A 20,367-nucleotide genomic window follows, 5' to 3' on the forward strand; every position below is an offset into this window, starting at 1 on the left:
GAACCAAATAAAAAAAAACCGAGTCAAACCCTTTACTTTACTTCTTAGTAATTTTAACTTTGCATACAGAAATTTGCAGCTAAAACACGAATACATTAATCCCATGACTGCCCACAGTTTTCACATTTCACACGGCGTAATCAGTAAAAACCACATTCCCAGTAATTCTAAATCCCAAACTTATGAACATATATTAAAGTCTTTGAGACAAGTAAATATGAAACACATGCCATCTTTAAGCATGTTGTGTGAAATGTACTTCATGAATTGCTTGTTTAAAAGGCTGTTTTCTTTTTCATAATATTAGCGATTTAATCCTTATTTGTTTCTGTGTAATTGGCCAAATAAGACAGATACTGCTTTGAAGTTCTATATAGGAATTGAGGATCGGTTTTAGCTCGCTTGCTACTATGACAGTCTAGTTCTTATGAACACGGTTCTATATGGTCCTTCCATTTCTGAATCATTTATAGCATTAATTTTACTACTCTTCTCAAGGAACTATAATTCCACCCGAATTTCAAGCTGCTGAAAAGGGAAAATGTTGTTTAACAAATTAAGTACATTCTTAATTTATTTGATTATTTTTACTACGTAACATAACCGTATAAAAAAGGTAACGGCGAGAGTTCTTCAAGGTTTTGCTGGGATATTGGATTCATGGATTTTTAAGAGTTTTAATAGGCTATGGGCCTAGTAGTTTTTCGGCCATGGCCGAACTAGTCCTAAAATATTTTCTTAATAGCAAGTTTCACTTCTGGTCTTTTTACGGGTATCTTGAAATGGGATTATGGGCTGTGGAATGTTAAAAAACACAATTAGTAAGGACGCAAATGAGCAAAAAGAAAACGATTATTTGTGAGGATGTGCTGTCGCGCATGGAATTCAAGTAACAGGTGCGTGGTGATGAGAATTAAGAGTTATCGTTAGAACCCAGTCAGGTAAGAATTTTATACACCCAGGAATCATAAAACCTCAGTTCCCTGGTTAATTATGGAATTGCTTAGATGGTGTTATACTGTAGCAACTTCTCAGACAGGCACCGGAGAATCAAGAAAATGATACGACTCCAGACCACCAGTCCCTGTACCATTCTACATCATTTAGAAGACTTCAATGGCCACCCCCATCACAATGCATGCGCTTCTGCACTTTGTTGCTGGCAATTTCTCCAATGTATCTGATCACTTGAAGAAATAATAGTAATTGAAATATGGAGAATGCATGCAATGAAGAAGTTACACGAGTTCTTCATGTATCTATCAAGGAGATCAAGAACACATAAAATAACCAAAGGAATACACAGACCAAGTTCTGAAGAAATAGTCTCTCTGAATTCTGTTATCAGCCAGTTAAATCTGTAATCAGGGAAAAGTTGTGGAAAGACAAAAAGAGCAAAACATAACTCTAAGCCAGTGGATCACTCATGAAAATCAAAAGAAGGCAATTTAATTAGAAAGGGAACGCATGAGATAGCACAAAAACAATCAGGAGAATAAATTGTTGTCCAATGAGAGAAAGAAGACGCGTGTATTCTTCAAAACCTGTTGAATGTTATGATCATATCCTAAAAAGAACATCCCTTCGTAGGGCTTTTACGTCAGAGGGCTAGAACATATATATACTGCAATTTTTTTATATTTTTTTAAATTATTTTTTTGATAATAATATATTAAAAATATCTAAAAACATAATAAATAAATAATTTTTGTTAAGTAATATTTATCTAGTTTTATTTATTAAGGGTAGAATAGTATTTTCAGTTTAACCTATATATAATTCCTTTTTATTTAGGTTAACTTAAGCACTCATAATAAACATCTTATTGAGAATTCTAGCCTCCTTTTATGTTTCATCTAAATACTTTAACATGGTATCAGAGCCTAGTTGATCGAACCCTTGGCTTGTTAATTTTATGAAACTCGCTGCCCTTGTAGAAATCATGTTCACCAATGTCAAAGCCACTGCTCGTTTCAAAATAGTTATCATCATCCATTTCATTCCTTGTAAGATGTTCCAGCACACTCAATGCATTCCTTTGAAGCTTAACTTCAGATTCATTTTTCAAAACATCAGACATGGGTTGTTTGACGTATTAAAAGATGGAGGATGAAGATCAAGTTTTGTGCTTGCGGCTGAAGAATTAATATCTGAAACTTTATTTTAGATTCTTCAGCTTCTGCAATTTGGTATTTCTATTCTGTCTCTGCAATTGTTTTGGTATTTCGTCTTCTCTTCAGTTTCTGCAATTTGGTATCAGCTTCTGCAATTTGGTATTTCTGTTCTGTCTCTGCAATTGTTTTGATATTTCATCTTCTCTTCAGTTTTTGCAATTTGGTATCAGCTTCTGCAATTTGGTATTTCTGTTCTGTCTCTGCAATTCTTTTGGTATTTCATCTTCTCTTCAGTTTCTGCAATTTGGTATTTCTGTTCTGTCTCTGCAATTGTTTTGGTATTTCATCTTCTCTTCAGTTTCTGCAATTTGGTATCAGCTTTTGCAATTTGGTATTTCTGTTCTGTTTTTGCAATTGTTTTGGTATTTCATCTTTTCTTCGGTTTCTGCAATTTGGTATCAGCTTCTGCAATTTGGTATTTCGTCTTCTCTTCAGTTTTTGCAATTTGGTATCAGCTTCTGCAATTTGGTATTTTTGTTCTGTCTCTGCAATTCTTTTGGTATTTTGTCTTCTCTTTAGTTTCTGCAATTTGGTATTTGAATTAACTTTCTGCAAGAAAAATAAAAAAATTTGGAGTGATATTTTGTCTTCCGCTTCTACACAATCTGGTATTTCGACTTTCCTATAGCTTCTGTCATGGCATCTACTACCAAAGAGATTGTTTGGTTACGTTGGTTACTTGCTGATATGAGAGTTTTATTTTCTCATCCTACTCCTATGAATTGTGACAACCAGAGTTCTATTCAGATTGCTCACAACTCGGTTTTTATGAGCGAACTAAGCACATTGAGATCGATTGTCATCTTACTTGTCATCATCTCAAGCATGACACCATTACTTTGTCTTTTGTTCATTCTTCCTTGCAGATTGCAGATTTCTTTACCAAGACACATTCCATATCTTGTTTTTGTTTTCTAGTTGGCAAACTCTTGATGCTTGTAGATGCCGCATCGTGAGTTTGAGGGGAGATGTTAAGTAATATTTATCTAGTTTTATTTATTAAGGGTAGAATAGTATTTTCAGTTTAACCTATATATAATTCCTTTGTATTTAGGTTAACTTAAGCACTCATAATAAATATCTTATTGAGAATTCTAGCCTCCTTTTATGTTTGATCTGAATTACTTTAACAATTTTAACAAATAAATTTTAAAATTTTATAAAAAAACAAGTTGCACCACAAAAATTTATAAACTTTTAATAAGTTATGAGCCTAGTAGTGTTTGTACCATGGACAAACTAGTCCCGATATAAAAATTTATGAGCAAAGCCAAGGGAAAAAGAAGAAAAAAAAAGTAATGCTAAATAAAAATTAATATTTTCAAACATTGTTTGAAGGATTGTTTATAAAAAGCCGAATGACAAAACAATAATTTACTCCATAGAAAAACGTATAAGGAAATATATAATTCTAATAATTTTAACGACATAGTTAATCCTTTAGAGAAACAGTATGTTCCGAAGCATTATTGTAATAATAATCCTTTATTTAAATGGTAGGTTCTTGAAGGGAGCAGAAAAGGATGTCTCTTTGTCAAGTTCTTTTTTGCCACATCTACTCATCTTATTGTTAAGTGTTGCCTATGAAACTCATGCATGAGACATCTGATTCTCGATCGATGACTGAACCAGATTACATTTATAGTGCAGCTTTCAGGCTCTACACCTATATATCAGGATGTTGCAATATGCAGGTAGCAGCAGCAAACTTCTGCCTCTAAAGGAAGTTTCTGTGATTTTCTTTTTGGAATAGAAAATCTACTCGGCATGTGTTGTGTGGTCCCGCACCATGTGATGGGGGGACCACCACATTAATTAAGGAGGCAGCTGGCTGCCTCCTTGGTTTAAATTAAATGTAGATGGCAGTAGCAAATTTAACAAGAGAGGAGAAGAAAACCGAGAGAAAGAAAGAAGAAGAGGCAGCAGAGCAGCCTGCGTTCTTTCTTCGATTTCCAGTTCGTTCACCGTTGGATCGGGCTGAGATTTTGACAGCAGCTTCTAGACACATTCCTCTTCATTCTGGACGGTTGGATCGAAGATTGGTGGTGTGGAAGCTGACCGTTTTGACAGAAAACGGGGCTGTCAGTTTTGTGAGTTTTTCTCAAATAATTCTCCTTTAATCTTGTTGTAATCCGAGAACAAGTAGTTCTTGATGATATATATGTTGTATCCCTTAGTTAAATCTGAGGAAGAACAGTTGTGAACCCATTATTTGTGATAGTGGAAGTTTTTAGGTGAACTCCGGTCCCGTGGTTTTTCCCGCATCGGGTTTTCCACGTAAAAATCTTGGTGTTAATTTGTGTGATTATTTGCATTATATTTGATCATTGTTTGAATCTGTTTTTTACTGCACAAAGAGGGAAAAAGGATTGGGACTTGTGAATTGTGAATTGTATTCCGCTGAATTGATCCGGTTAGTTTTCCCGAGTTTTCCCAACAAAGTGATATCAGAGCATTTGGTTGTGTAGATTGAATTCTTGTGCAGTTAAAATGGAAAAGGAAGATTCGGGTATGATAAAGCTCACTTCCTCAAATTATTTCCTATGAAAAACAATGATGGAGGATCACTTATATTGCAATGATTTGGCTTTGCCGATTGAATGTAAAGGAATAAAGCCTGATGACATGGATGATGCAAAATGGAATGGACTAAATAGAAAGGCTACCGCTAATGTTAGAAAATGGGTATCTTCTAAGTCCATTAATCATATTTCTCAAGAACATGACTGCTATACAGTGTGGAAGATGTTGGAAGAAACATTTGCCAAAGAGAGTGCACAAAACAAGGTTTTTGTAATTAGAGACCTTGTGAATTTGAAGTATAGAGATGGTGAAGATGCTTCGGTGCATATAAATGTATTCCAAGGGTTCTTGAATCAGCTGTCATTGATGAACCTTGAGTTAGCCGATGAAATGCAAGCATTAATCCTATTGAGTTCATTGCCGGATAGTTGGGAGACTTTGGTAGTGTCACTTAGCAATTCTACTCCGAATGGAAAGCTCACTTTGAAAACAGTGAAGGATTGTATCCTCAATGAAGAGAAGAGGAGGAAAGGGACAAGCACTTCCGAGTCTCATGCACTTGTTACAGAAAGTCGAGGGAGAAGTCAAAACAGGTTCTCTCACGGCAAGCAAGATGGAGAATCCAGCAATAGAAAAGGCAAATGGAAGCCAAGAGGAAGATCTCAGTCAAGGAAGGGTTTTAAGTGTTATTATTGTGACAAGCCTGGGCATATGCAAAAAGATTGCAGAAAGTATAAAAGAGATAAAAAGGGTAGAGATGAAGACAAGAATGAAGAGAATGGTACAGCTGCAGTTGTGTCTGATGGTGATGTTGCCATTGTGTGTGATGATGGCTGTGTTAATCTTGCATGTCAAGATACCACCTGGGTTGCAGATTCAGCAGCTTCTTATCATGTTACACCCCGACGTGATTTTTACACATCCTACACTGCTGGTGACTTTGGTCAAGTTAGGATGGGAAATCAAGGGATGGCTAGTGTTGTGGGCATTGGAGATATTTGGTTGGAAACCAATACTGGGTGCAAGTTGCTACTCAAAGATGTTAGGCATGTGCCTGATATGCGCCTACATTTGATCTCTACTGGTACTCTTGATGAAGAAGGCTATCACAGTTACTTTGGAGATGGTAAATGGAAGCTCTCCAGAAATTCCCTAATTATTGCTAAAGGGAAGAAAATGGGTCTCTACATGTCACAAGCCAAGGTGATCAAAGGGGAGGTGAATGCAATTGAAGATTGCTCTACTGATCTATGGCATAAGCGGCTTGGACATTTGAGTGAGAAAGGCCTTGGCATCCTTGCCAAGAAGAACTACCTTCCTTTAAAAGGTATGAACTTGAACACATGTACTCATTGTTTAGTTGGTAAACAACATAGAGTTGCATTTCAAAGATCACCTCCACATAGAAGATCACATGTTCTTGATTTAGTTCATACTGATGTTTGCTCAATGATTGATAAGTCTCTTGGAGGTGCATTGTACTTTGTTAGTTTTATTGATGATCACTCCATGAAGATTTGGGCTATTTGTTTGAAATCCAAAGATCAGGTGTTTGATGTCTTTAAGGATTTCCATGCCAGAGTTGAAAGAGAAACTAGTAGAAAGCTGAAATGTGTTCGAGCAGACAATGGTGGTAAATACAGGGGTCCTTTTGAGAAGTACTGCAGGGAACATGGCATCAAGTTAGAGAAGATAGTTCCTAAGACTCCACAGCACAATTGGAGTGGCTGAGAGAATGAACAGAACAATTGTTGAAAGAATTAGATGTATGCTCTCTCATGCAAAGCTGCCTAAGTCCTTTTGGGGCGAGGCAATGAAGACTGCAGTTGCCATGATCAACCTTTCTCCATCAGTTCCTCTTGAGTTTGATGTTCCAGATAGAGTTTGGAAAGGAAAGGATGTTTCCTATGCATACTTGAGAGTGTTTGGATGCAGAGCATTTGTACATGTTCCAAGGGATGAAAGGTCTAAGCTTGATAGCAAGACAAAGCAATGTATTTTCTTGGGCTCTGAAGATGATGAGTTTGGTTATAGGTTATGGGATCCAAAGGAGAAGAAAATTGTGAGAAGCAGAGATGTTATCTTCTTTGAAGATCAAACCATTGAAGACTTCGAACTGAAGGAGAAAACAGAGTCTACTACTTTTATTCCATCTAATTCAAATCCAGCACCTTCTCTACAGTTACCTTTGATGCCTGCTAATCATGGGGGAGACTTGCAAAATGATGAAAATGATGGTTTTCTTAATGAGCCATTAGTTGGTGATCCTGAATCAGCTAATAATGATATTGATGTTATTCCTGAACAGGTTATGCAGGAAGCTCCAGATGAGCCACAATTGAGGAGGTCAACTAGACCTCGCCAACCTTCCACCAAATACTCTCCTCATGAGTATGTGTTGGTTACTGACGGGGGAGAGCCAGAATGCTTTGATGAAGCTATGTCACATGAGAAGAAAAGTGAGTGGTTGAAAGCAATGCAAGAAGAGATGAAATCCTTGCATGAAAACCATACCTTTGAGTTAGTAAAGCTTCCTAAAGGTAAGAGAGCACTCAAGAACAAATGGGTGTTCAGGTTGAAAATTGATGAACATTGCTCACAGCCAAGGTACAAGGCAAGATTGGTTGTGAAAGGTTTCGGTCATAAGAAGGGTATTGATTTTGAAGAAATCTTTTCACCAGTGGTCAAGATGTCTTCAATCCGAGTTGTGCTTGGCTTAACTGCTAGTTTGAATCTTGAAATTGAGCAACTTGATGTGAAAACTGCCTTTCTCCATGGTGATTTAGATGAGGAGATCTACATGGAACAACCTGAAGGGTTTGAAGCAAAAGGTAAAGAGCAGCTAGTTTGCAAGTTGAAAAAGAGCTTATATGGGTTAAAGCAAGCTTCAAGACAATGGTACAAGAAGTTTGATTCTTTCATGGTGGATCATGGTTATGACAAGACCACTTCTGATCATTGTGTATTTATGAAAAGGTTTCCAGATGGAAACTTTATTATTCTCCTGTTGTATGTGGATGATATGTTGATTGTTGGCCATGATGCTAAGAAGATTCAGATTTTGAAGGAAGAGTTAAGCAAGTCTTTTGCAATGAAAGACTTAGGACCGGCAAAACAGATTCTTGACATGAAGATCACACGTGATAGGAAGAAGGAGAAACTTTGGCTATCTCAAGAGAGATATGTCCAAAAGGTACTTGAGAGATTCAACATGAGCAACTCCAAACCGGTTTGTTCTCCACTTGCAAGCCACTTTAAACTAAGTTCTAAGCAGTGTCCTTCAAGTGATGAAGAAAGAGATGAGATGAAAAAGGTTCCTTATGCATCAGCAGTTGGTAGCTTGATGTATGCCATGGTTTGCACAAGGCCGGATATAGCTCATGCAGTTGGTATGGTTAGTCGGTTCCTCTCCAATCCTGGTAAAGAACACTGGTCAGCAGTGAAATGGATACTCAGGTATCTCAAAGGTACTTCTAGTTTCAGCTTATGTTTTGGTAATGATAAACATGTGTTGGATGGATACACAGATGCAGATATGGCTGGTGATGTTGATTCTAGAAAGTCCACATCAGGATACTTGATGAAGTTTGCAGGGGGAGCAGTCTCATGGCAATCAAGGTTGCAAAAATGTGTGGCATTATCCACTACAGAGGCTGAATATATTGCTCTTACTGAAGGGGGCAAAAAGTTGTTATGGATGAAGAAGTTCTTACATGAACTTGGCCTAGTTCAAGAGAACTTTGTGTTGCACTGTGATAGTCAAAGTGCAATCCATCTCAGTAAGCATCCTACTTTTCACTCTCGGTCAAAGCACATTGAGGTTAGATATCAATGGATTCGAGATGCTATAGAGATGAAGTCATTTGTTGTTGAGAAGATCCATACCGATGACAACGTGTCAGACATGATGACCAAACCTCTACCGAGAGAGAAGTTTGAGTTTTGCAGAAAAGAAGCAGGCTTGTCAGAGCCTCCTAAATTGAAGCTTACATGTTGATCGCAAGTATGGCGAATTCCTCACATGGTGCGTGAGGGAGAGATTTGTTGTGTGGTCCCGCACCATGTGATGGGGGGACCACCACATTAATTAAGGAGGCAGCTGCCTCCTTGGTTTAAATTAAATGTAGATGGCAGTAGCAAATTTAACAAGAGAGGAGAAGAAAACCGAGAGAAAGAAAGAAGAAGAGGCAGCAGAGCAGCCTGCGTTCTTTCTTCGATTTCCAGTTCGTTCACCGTTGGATCGGGCTGAGATTTTGACAGCAGCTTCTAGACACATTCCTCTTCATTCTGGACGGTTGGATCGAAGATTGGTGGTGTGGAAGCTGGCCGTTTTGACAGAAAACGGGACTGTCAGTTTTGTGAGTTTTTCTCAAATAATTCTCCTTTAATCTTGTTGTAATCCGAGAACAAGTAGTTCTTGATGATATATATGTTGTATCCCTTAGTTAAATCTGAGGAAGAACAGTTGTGAACCTATTATTTGTGATAGTGGAAGTTTTTAGGTGAACTCCGGTCCCGTGGTTTTTCCCGCATCGGGTTTTCCACGTAAAAATCTTGGTGTTAATTTGTGTGATTATTTGCATTATATTTGATCATTGTTTGAATCTGTTTTTTACTGCACAAAGAGGGAAAAAGGATTGGGACTTGTGAATTGTGAATTGTATTCCGCTGAATTGATCCGGTTAGTTGTCCCGAGTTTTCCCAACAGCATGATAGCTAGTCATGCAGACCTTTAATTTAGAGTTTAATTAGAGCAACAGCATGTTCCCATGCATTACTCAGATATAAAGAAAGGGTAGATGTCCTTGAAGGGTGCGGAAATGGATGTCTCTTCGTTAAGATCTTTGAAACTCATGAATGAGACATTGCAGTAAGATGGAAATTCGTGGTGACTGTTGTATTATTAGAGACAAGTTGCTTGCTCCTTCTCCTCCCAACTTCAGCTTTTTAGTTTGTTTAGAAGGACGAATTTTATATGTTAAGCATAATTATTTAAATGATCACACACAATATTTTCAATAAGATAAAGAGGCAAGCCAATAATTCAGAACAACCAAATGTTTATCAATTTATTACACACAGCTAGCCGAGGAAATTACAAAAAACAGACACTCTGAGCCTTCGTAAGTGACAAACTGTTGTAGAAGATCTTAGCCGACAGGACCCTCACAGTAGTAAACCTTAAGAAATTAGACAAACATAGAATTCAATAATGATGTATTAAGTTCAAAGAAATTTAAATTGCTGAATGAATTGGTTAACTTTGCATTTTATCATGACACGACATGCCTTGTCTTGTTCTTTTGCTCTGGTTATATCTGATGGAGTTCCACTTGAACCTGCCCCTTGAAAACACGAGGTTTTTGTCAAATAATAATTGCATTTTGTTTTCGGGGAAAAGAATTTAAGCGGAAAAAAAAAGGAATTGAAGAATGGATAAAAATGTGAAACTAAATATGATAAATTTAAATCCTTACCTAAAAAGATGTTTTTTCGCCACTGTCATCATCATCAACCTCGATTTTAGGGATATGTTTGATCTTGGACTAATCTTCTCCTTTTCTTTCTTGGCATCTTTTGCTCAACCTTGGACAACGAGTGATCTTAAGTTTTTAAAGTTTTTTTAAATTGCCGGTGCACTCTGGCATGGACTCTTATCTTTGACCATTGAAATTTATTTTAATTTTAAAAGTTTTTTTTGATGGAATTGATATGCTTTTACTAAGTGCAGCCATTTCATTAAAGGAGCTTAGTCGGTGCACTTCTTCGGCTTGGACCCGCATCTTTTTATTTTTTTACTCAAAATGGTTTGTGGATGGGTTCGTACTTCGTAGAATATGGGTAACCCCATACCTTTTGCAAAGACCAAATAGAGCAAACAGTTGTTTTCTTCGTGATGTAGGAGTTAATTATTAGTATAGAATGATATAAATTATATTTTAAAATTTTATCTAATAATTTAAATTATTGAATTAAAATGGTTTTTTAACATGGTATTAGAATCTTGTTGATTAAATGGTTACGAGATTAAATATTATTATCTTTATTTATTTGATAAAAATTAAATATAAAATAATATCAAAGAGTTTAATGAAAAAATAAAATATTGGAATCAAAGTACTGATAAATATTTTAATAGTTTGGAAAATCGGTGGTTCTGAGAGCTTATTATTCAATGCATTTAAAAAGAAACATTTTGAGATGAACGCGCGCACCTAACGCAAGCCAGCATGTTCCAAGCTGTCATTTGACATCCAAAATTATTTTTTAAAAAAGTTTTTTTTATTTAAAAATACATCAACCCATACGGAATTCAAACGACATCATAAAAGTAGTAATCTTTTGAAAAAATGGAACAACAAAGAAAGCATCTTTTGTAGATTTTCACACTTACAGATCAGTAAAGTTCGAAGAAATCTCAGTAAAGCACCGCTTAGCAATTATAACTAAATATCTAAGGCTGATTTTCATCTGTGGGCAGCTCTTCTGATCCTTCTTCACCCACAACCAGAACTTGCAAATTTTCTAATTTGAAAATAGATTTTGGGAGAATTTTTTATTTTTGTGTTCGCCATGAAAAAAATATATCTCAAATGTTTCACCTATAAAATTAAGAATTAATAAAATATCAAACTGATTAGAAAAAAAAAATCATAGGTAATAATCTATGAGAGAGGCTCTGATACCATTACACATCTGTATGAATTGCCTCTACCTTTCGACTAGGCTTTTATTATATATAGAAAAAGTAGTGTTGTTGTGCTGTACACAGTAATTACAAAGATAAAATCATGACATACCATGAGTTGAAGTCCCCGAATTATAACCCCAACGAAAGCTGAAAAAAATTAGACAAACATAAAATTTAATAATGATGTATTAAGTTCAAAGAAATTTAAATTGCTGAATGAATTAGTCAACTTTGCATTTTATCATGACATACCATGAGTTGATACTTGACATAATGGTGAGGGTGGCTAAGATAATATGAAGATTTGGTTGATTGACTTGGTTTGCGGGTCTAGTAAGTTTAACTTTTTTAAATTAGTTTTTTTTTTATTCTTAAATACTAAATTAATTGGGAATTTAGTTTGGTTGAGAAATGGACTGCATTATTGATTTTAGTTTGCTTTCTAAAAATAATTATTTTAAATAAATATTTATTTTTAGATTAATATTTAATTTTATAAGCATCTATTATCTAATATGTGTTTGAATTATTGTCTTTGGCATGTACCCTTATCTTTGACCATTGAAATGTATTTTAATTTTAGAAGTTCTTTTTGGTGGAATTTATGTGCTTTTACTAAATGCACCAATTTCATTAAAGGAGCTTAGCCGGTGCACTTCCTAACTTTTGCAAAGACCAAACAGAGCAAACAGTTGTTTTTTCATCAATTATTGCCTACAAATCAATTTCTTATTATGAGTGCATTACAGCTGCGTATCAGAGTAATAACTTGTTTGTTTTTGTATTTTATATGTATGTTTTAGATATTTTAATTTTTTAAAATTTATTTTACTTTAAATTAAACTAGTCCTAAAATATTTTCTTCAAGCATGGCCAGGGAGTAAAAAACAAAGAAAAAAAAATTTATCCTTTACTTTTGTGGTGATTGAAGGAACGAATTTATGATGGTCATCAAATCTTTTATTTTAGAAAAAATCTTCTTAAGAATCTATCTTTTACTTAGAACTTCCTAAGCAGTAAGCACAATAGCATAAACAACCCTAGTAGAAAAACAAGTGATGTGTCTCTCATACTCTGAGATTCATCTGATCAAAAGATGATCATGACCTATCCTATCTTATGTACTTTCTCAAGAGTTTTCAATCATGATAGTGATGATGCTAATTAATTTTATTTAGGTTTAAAATTAGATTTAAAAATATGATAGAAAAATAGAATAGAAAGTCCCGCTATTGGTGAAAAACAATCAGGAAATTTGCATTTATATCTTATAAGAAAAAATAAATAAATTAAAATATACAACCAGCTATTGATGAAAAACAATCGCGAATATTTTGTTTTTTTTTAAGATTCAAGATTTAATAGTATATTTATGTAGAAAAAAGTCCATATTTTTATTGTGTGAGCTTAGAGAACAAAAATCTGTATTTATATAATAATAGTCTCGTTAAACTTCTAAATAGATAACTTTGTTTTTCAATAGTATTTTGCTAATTGTTTATAGCATCTATAACTGTAGATTTGATGTATGATTAAATTAATAATGAGTTTGAGTCATCAAAGTTCAAACACTTCACCCCAAATAAAGGATTCATGATATTTTAATGGCCTATAAATCTTGTGCTATTGTGAAAATGAAAGGTTAAAGTGTAACTTTATAATTTTAATATTTTGAGTTGTATTATACTTAAAATAATATGCATAGGATTAGTAAAAAATACTGAGGGATCCACATGGTATTTTAAAAAAATTCTCTGATGAGTGTTGGACTTAAACAAGATGTTCCAGCTCATTAAAAGTAAATAATAGATTCAAGTGCGTTGTTTGGATTCATTAATGTTGGGTTTGGGGCGCGCACGCCCGTCCTAACATGGGCTTTAGTTTTATGCCCGAGCCCAGCTTCTTTTCCTCTAGTTGTATATTGGGCTCGAGTCTGATAACTCGGGTCTAATGATTTTTTTTTGGACTTATTTTAAAGGATTTTTTGGGTTCTTCCAGGGTTTTTTTTTATTTACTTTATTTGTATCCAACAAGGTTGTCAATTCCGTTTCGGTAGGTGTTTTGTTTTTTCAATGGGAACGGAATGTTTCAGTTTCAGAGTGTTTCAGCGTGCCGTTTCGGGGTTATACTGTTCATATATATATATACTCAACAAACATAATTCAAATTTAAGATAAATTAATTATAAATTATGCAATACAAACACAATGCCAAACAAATATAATTTCAAAATTTAAAATATTTCTAAATAGTCAAGATTAAATAGATCTTTAACTTAAAGTAATTCAACTTAAACAAAATATCAAAATATTATGAAAGTAAAATGTTTTAACACAAATATTTTAAATATAAAGTTAGATCAATGTTATTAAGGCTAATGAAATCTAAAGCATCCCTTATTTTGCTCAAATTCCTACAAAGTATAAACATGAAAAAAACAACATGAATATAAACCATATATATTAGTGATAAATCTAATTTTAAAAAATTAATATCATTGTTAATGAAAATAGTAATAATAATTTTCAATGTTATTATTAATATCATTGTTATAGAAAATAGTAATAAAAAAGAGCTTTTTATAATTGGGTGGTTTAATTAATTAAATTGAATAAGGTTCAATTTGATTCAATAGCTTTTCAAGAGCGGAACGGAACATGTGGAATGGAACCGGAACGTTTCGGGCGGAATTTAGCCGAAAAATCCGGAACGGACCGAGATTTAAAATGAGATGAAATTTGTTCCGTTTTTTGAATTGGTATGAAATGTTTCGGCCATTCCAGACGGAACAGAACGGAATTGACAACCTTGGTATCCAATAACCACTAATCTAGTGAGGTTAAATTCACCCTGGAACCATAGAATTAAAATCATGTTGGATAATTAGATGCAAAAAATTTATCAACCAATTGTTCCGGCTAGGCTAGGAAAACTAGACACCAAAAAGTATCCAGTAGCTTTACTGAATTGCTGATAGCGATCGATTTAATCCTTAATTGTTGAGTAGTTGACCAAGAAGCTATGATTCCACCCTACTTATTATCTACTTTCTGTTTGTCTAAGCGTTTACAACTGTGTTTGTTATGTAACAGTGAAAATATATTATTTGGTTATGAAATCAACCGTGATTTTTGTATGTGGACCCTACTATTAACTGCGTCGAAAACGTTGTTTTGTTGAAGCAGAAATTATCTGCTTCTCTCGTCGCGTTCCTGCCTTTCTGCTGCAAGCTCACATCCGGCTAATTAATTAGCATGAATGCTGCACTGTTCCTAATTAATTAGCAGGAATAGTACAGCTTGCTGCACTGTTCGCGTGCTGCAATATTTCTGCCGAACCGGTTCCGGTCTAAAATTTAAAATGTATTTAAACAGGTTTGATCTAATAAAATAAACAATAAAAATTATTTTTTTTTATTTTTTTAATTGTATTTTATTCAAAAAACTAGTGTTTAATATTATTCAATGAAACTACATAAATTAAACAAAGATCGCTTGATGACGTAGTATTTGCAGAACTTGATCGCAATTTCAATTTTGTTCCTGATTATATTTTACCTGATGTTGTTGCGTGCTTAAGAAACCAAAAAAACTGTAGTCCTTGTCGGATGTATTTCATACATGATAGAATTGTAGATATTATAATGGAACAATAAAAAATATTTTATATAAAGTATTATTTATTTTATGATGCAATAGCAATAGTTAAATTTATAACATTTAAATTAAAAACCATCAATGTTAATATATAATTTTTTAAATTATTTTATAACCTCAATTCCAAAAGCATTCTTAACCAAACACATTAAACTATTTTTTGTTTAACCTCAATTTCAACCATAGTTTTAACCAAACACCTATTTTTTCAAACTAACCTTAACTAAAAGTACGTTTTATGAAACAACTTTTTTCAAACCACAACCACAACAGCTACCGCAATACCGAACACACACTTAACTTATTTGATACATTATATTTTATATCAATTGAAATTGAAATTGTGGCTTGGAAAACAGGGATATGTTAATATCATGGCTGCCCATATTTGACCAAGTGGAGAATGGTGGGAAAGAAGCAGAAGTACACAAGAGATGAAAGAATATCTTTTCTAGCTATTTGACCCTCAACAAATTTTTATTTTTTTTAAAAAGTGTATTTTACTAGTTTTTACATAAAAAAATCTCAAATAGAATTTAAAAAGTTTATACAAACAATTAAATAAATTAAAAACTATTTATACAATAAAAAAAAATTATTAAACTCGATCTCTACTCAATCAAAATTAATAAGCTAAATATATAAGCCAGGTCATGAAATTAACTAGGTCAGCAATTTTCTTTTTCTTGATGACTGTTGTATTATTAGAGACAAATAACTAGTTTAAATGATCACACACAATATTTAGTTTGTTTAGAAGGACTAATTTATATGTTAATAAGCTCCTTGTCCTCCCAACTCCAGCTTTTAGTTTGTTTAGAAGGACTAATTTATATGTTAAGCATAATTATTTAAATGATCACACACAATATTTTAAATAAGATAATTCAGAACAACAAAATGTTTATCAATTTATCAATGACAAATCAACACACACAGCTAGCCAAGGAAATTACACAAAGCAGACACTCCGAGCCTTAAGCTGATCTTCGTAAGTGACTAACTGTTGTTGGAAGATCTTAGCCGACAGGACCCTCACAGTAGTAAACCTGAAGAAATTAGACAAACATAGAATTTCAAAATGATGTATTGAGTTCAAAGAAATTTAAATTGCTGAATGAATTAGTTAACTTTGCATTTTATCATGCGACATGCCTTGTCTTGTTCTTTTGCTCGGGTTAAATCTGATGGAGTTCCACTTGAACCTGCCCCTCCAAAACACAAGAGGTTTTTGTCAAATAAACGTTGAAAAGAATTTAAAAGGAAAAAAATGGAATTGAAGAATGGATAAAGAAGTGAAACTAACTATGATAGATATAAATATTCATGACTCGTACCTAACCAGATGTTTCTTCACCACTGTCATCATCATCAACCTTGATTTTAGGGATATGTGCGATCTTGGGCCAATCTTCTCCTCTTCCCTCTCGGCACCTTTTGCTCAAACTTGGACAATAAATGACCTCAAGATTTTGAAGTTTCTTTAAATTGCCGATGCAATCTGGCATTTCTCTAATGTTTGGACAGTCTGTGATGATAAGTGTTTGTAAAGATTCTGCAGATCCTTGAAGAAACTGTTCTGGTAGAGCAAGAGTTGCTGGTAAGCTGGCAAAAAGTACAATACGAAGGGAGAGAGAAAGAGGTTGAATTTTTTTCTCTTTTTCTTCTTCTATTGTCATTAAATCAAGCTTTTTACAGTTATTAATAAAAAATCCTTCGAGAGTAGTCAGGCATTTGATACTTCGTGGCAAAGAAATCAAGCTTCCACAACTACTAATAAGCAATTTCCGAAGACTTTTAAGACCTTGCATATCTTCGCACAAATTTTCTAGATTTTCACAACCAACAATGAATAAAGTTTGAAGACACTCCAAACGCCCAATCCCTTCTTCTGGCAACCGCTTCAGCTGAGTAGCTAGACTTAAAAATTTAAGGCTGATCATGTACCTCACATCTTTGGGCAGCTCTTCTAATCCAAAACCTGTAACCAGAGCTTGCAAATTTTGTAATTTGAAAAGAGATTTTGGTTGTCTTTTCATGTTTGCGTTGGACCTATACTTGAGATATCTCAAATGTTTCAAGGCCCCAATCCTCTCCGGGAAAACCTCAAATTCAGAATCATCCATTAATTCCAAACATCGCAAGTGCTCAAATTCTGACAAACATTTCTTAAAATCTGCTTTGCATGTAGGCCCCATTATACTATCTACAAAGACTATTGACCGCACATGGTGGAACTCATTTGAAAACTTGGGGAGAGTTTTATGAAAAAATGAATCAGAGTCAAGAACTGACAAATGACGGGTCGTTTTGGAAATTTGGTGGTTTTGAGAGTCTATGATCGAACACTCACTTTGTGACAATGATAATGCAAGTTCATGCATTAAATCATGCATTTTAAAGAAAGCAACATAATCCCAATCCTCATAATCTTGGAAGAAACATCTTGACATCAACTCGCGCACATAACGCAAGCCAACATCTTCCAACTTCTCATTTGGATTTGATGATGGGAGAATGAGCCCCTGTGCCATCCAAAAATGCACCAATGAGATATCATAGAATGGGTAATCTTTTGGAAAAACGGAGCAATAAAGAAAGCATCTTTTCAGGTGTGTCGGCAGTCTTTGATAACTTATTTTCAAGGCAGGTAAAATACCATCTCCCTCTTCTTCCCACTTCTCACTGTCTCTCACCGATTCCCACTCTTTTTCATCAGTTTTACCATACAGTTGAGTCCCCAAGTTAATCACTGCCAGAGGAACTTGCTTGCATTTGGCCACTATTTCTTTCCCAATTCCAACCAAATTTGGATACAACTCCATTTGCCCTTCCTTGAATGCACACTTGTAAAACAACGACAGACAGTCCTCTTGACCAAGAAGACTTAGGTTGTACGCAGTATTAACAGTACCCATAATCTCAGCAACACGTTGACTACGGGTAGTCACTATAATCTTACTTCCATCAGCACCTTTTGATAACAAAGGCTTCAACAACAACCATTTTTGAGCATCATCATTCCAAACATCATCCAAAAGAAGCAGGTATTTCCTACCCTTCAAAATTTCTTCTAGTTTTTTTTCAAGTTCACCCTCATTGAAATCCGCACATCTTTCCCCAGTTGCAGATTTAATAATCTTTTGTATCACATGTTTCAAGGAAAAATCATCTGAAACACATGCCTCCATCTTCAGTTCAAAATGACTTTTTACATTTTCAGCATCACACACCGATTTGGCAAGAGATGTCTTCCCCAAGCCTCCCATTCCTACTATCGGAAGGACAAAGGGATGTGCATCACCAACCTTAAAAGGTGTTATTAAAAGGTTGATGATGCGCTCTGTATCTTTATCTCTTCCGATAAGACCGGAAAAGCTCTCAAAGGATCGGTTGATCTCTGTTTCATCATGCAAGACATGACCACAATCAATAGTCTGCTCGCTGAGGTTGAAGTCAGACTTAAGAGATGAAATCTCAGCTAGTCTTTCTATGATCTTCTTTATCTTATGACCCATTCTTAAACGGAATGCAATCTTATTAGAGCTTGAAAAGAAGTGTCGTACCTTTCTGCTGGTGCTCCCTGTAGTTTTCACCACCTCTCTTCGCAAAGTTTCGCACTCTATTTCGTCCAGCATGTCCTCAGCATCATGCAAGACTTCTGTGAGATCGTTGAGCCAGAACCGAATCCTCTCATTCTTTGATTGTTTCTGCTCAGCATCGGACAGCACCGCGTTGATGGCTTTCAATCTCTTTTCAAGACCAGCAATGTCAGCTTCAAGTCCCCATGCCAAACGAAATTCTTGAACAGCAAAAGAGCCTAACTTCCATAGAAGGGATTTTGCAATCTCGGCTGCAAAAGCTTCGGCCATTTTCTTTTTGAGTGAGGGGAGAAGTGTTTGATAGGAAGAAATGATTGAGATAAGAGTGGAGTTCTGCTTTCTGAGTGGAGAGGAGAAGTCGTTGAGTCTTCTTAATTAAAATGTACAATGGCTCCATGGATCGCTTGTTTAATTGGTTGCTCGCCTGCTGTCTTTCTTTTCTTTTCTTCATTATATTAGCGATCCTTAATTGTTTTTTGAGTAGTTGACCAAGAAGCTATGAATCCACCCTACGTGTTATCTACTTAATCTTAATTTATGTACCAAGTTGAGGAGGGAAAATAATAAATAATAAATTAAATACATTATTAACTTATTTGATACATTATATTTGATATCAATTGAAATTGTGGCTTGGAAAACAGGGATATGTTAATATCATGGCCCACCCTCAGTTTCCACATTTCACACAGAGGAATCACTAAAATGCAAAATCAACATTCCCAGTAATTCTCAAGCCGAAAGTTTCACAAAACCACGGATTGCTATAATATTTTTTTATATTAATTTTTTGAATTTTTTATTGTGATTTTTTAAAATTTATTTTTGTTAATTTTATCTTTTAAAATTAAAATTTTTAAAAATTAGGTCTGTAATTTGCTAACCAGAAGAGTGTAGAGTCCAGATTCTAGTTTTCAGTTGTATCTTTCATCTTCATCCATCTGTAGAATGCTGTAATAGAAGTGCTTTCTGAGTCAAAGAGGGACAAGACGACAAAAGGCAAGAGTGAAAGACCTGCAGATCATCAAATTGAAGCTGGTCCATTCGTTTGGTCTCTTCTTTTATTCTATCCCACCTAAGATTATCATTAATCAGGTGTTATTACGGCTAAACATAGACTTCAAAACGGAGCTCACAACACCTCCTCTGCAAGCTGCATGAGATAGAAAACCAGGTTTGAGTAAATATATTACAAATGGAAGAGCACCATATACAGCTCCAAATTCTATATGAGTAAATCAAGTTTAAAATCTTTTTCTTTTTTTTTTTCTTTAACAATAAACCTCTTAGGTTATTTCATAAATACCTCTATGTCAAAATCACCATTTTAAAAAACTATTTTTTCATAAATTTGATGTGTTTCTAACTTGTTAATAATTATAATAACTATTAATGTACATATAAAAGTTATTATTAACATAGATAAGTACGTAGCAAAATAATTATTTTTCTTTTTGTTGATTAAAACTTTTGATAATAAATCTTGCTTTGTATTTTTGAATGCTTCTATTAGCTTTCAGTTTTTATTTTTATTCGGGATGTCCGAATTAAATATTAATGTATCCACAGAAATATTTTTGGATGGTTTTTTTATATATAGTTTTTTTTAGTATATTTATTTTTTTGTTATGATTTTTTAAAAATTATTTTTACTACTTTTATTTTTTAATATTGAAATAGTTAAAAATTTAGTTTTGTAATTTTTTTTCCTTTTATTTTTT

The 20,367-nt window shown here is 34.3% G+C and overlaps 1 protein-coding gene across 1 annotated transcript; it reads right to left on the reverse strand.

The window, feature by feature from the left end:
* Positions 1-15,900: 15,900 nt before the first annotated feature.
* Positions 15,901-19,070, reverse strand: LOC133671171 (putative disease resistance protein RGA3). Its single transcript, XM_062091829.1, has 3 exons — positions 16,382-19,070; positions 16,200-16,249; positions 15,901-16,093 (listed from the first exon to the last, which is right to left on the reverse strand). Exon 1 carries the CDS (start codon positions 18,914-18,916, stop codon positions 16,382-16,384), a length of 2,535 nt encoding a protein of 844 aa, XP_061947813.1. The 5' UTR covers positions 18,917-19,070; the 3' UTR covers positions 15,901-16,093; positions 16,200-16,249.
* Between the last annotated feature and the right edge of the window lie 1,297 nt (positions 19,071-20,367).

The sequence above is a fragment of the Populus nigra genome, chromosome 13 (assembly GCF_951802175.1).
Source record: "Populus nigra chromosome 13, ddPopNigr1.1, whole genome shotgun sequence".
Lineage (NCBI taxonomy): Eukaryota > Viridiplantae > Streptophyta > Magnoliopsida > Malpighiales > Salicaceae > Populus > Populus nigra.

Coding starts and splice junctions, on each gene's coding strand:
- LOC133671171 (XM_062091829.1), bottom strand. CDS start 18,916: ATGGCCGAAGCTTTTGCAGCCGAGATTGCAAAATCCCTTCTATGGAAG.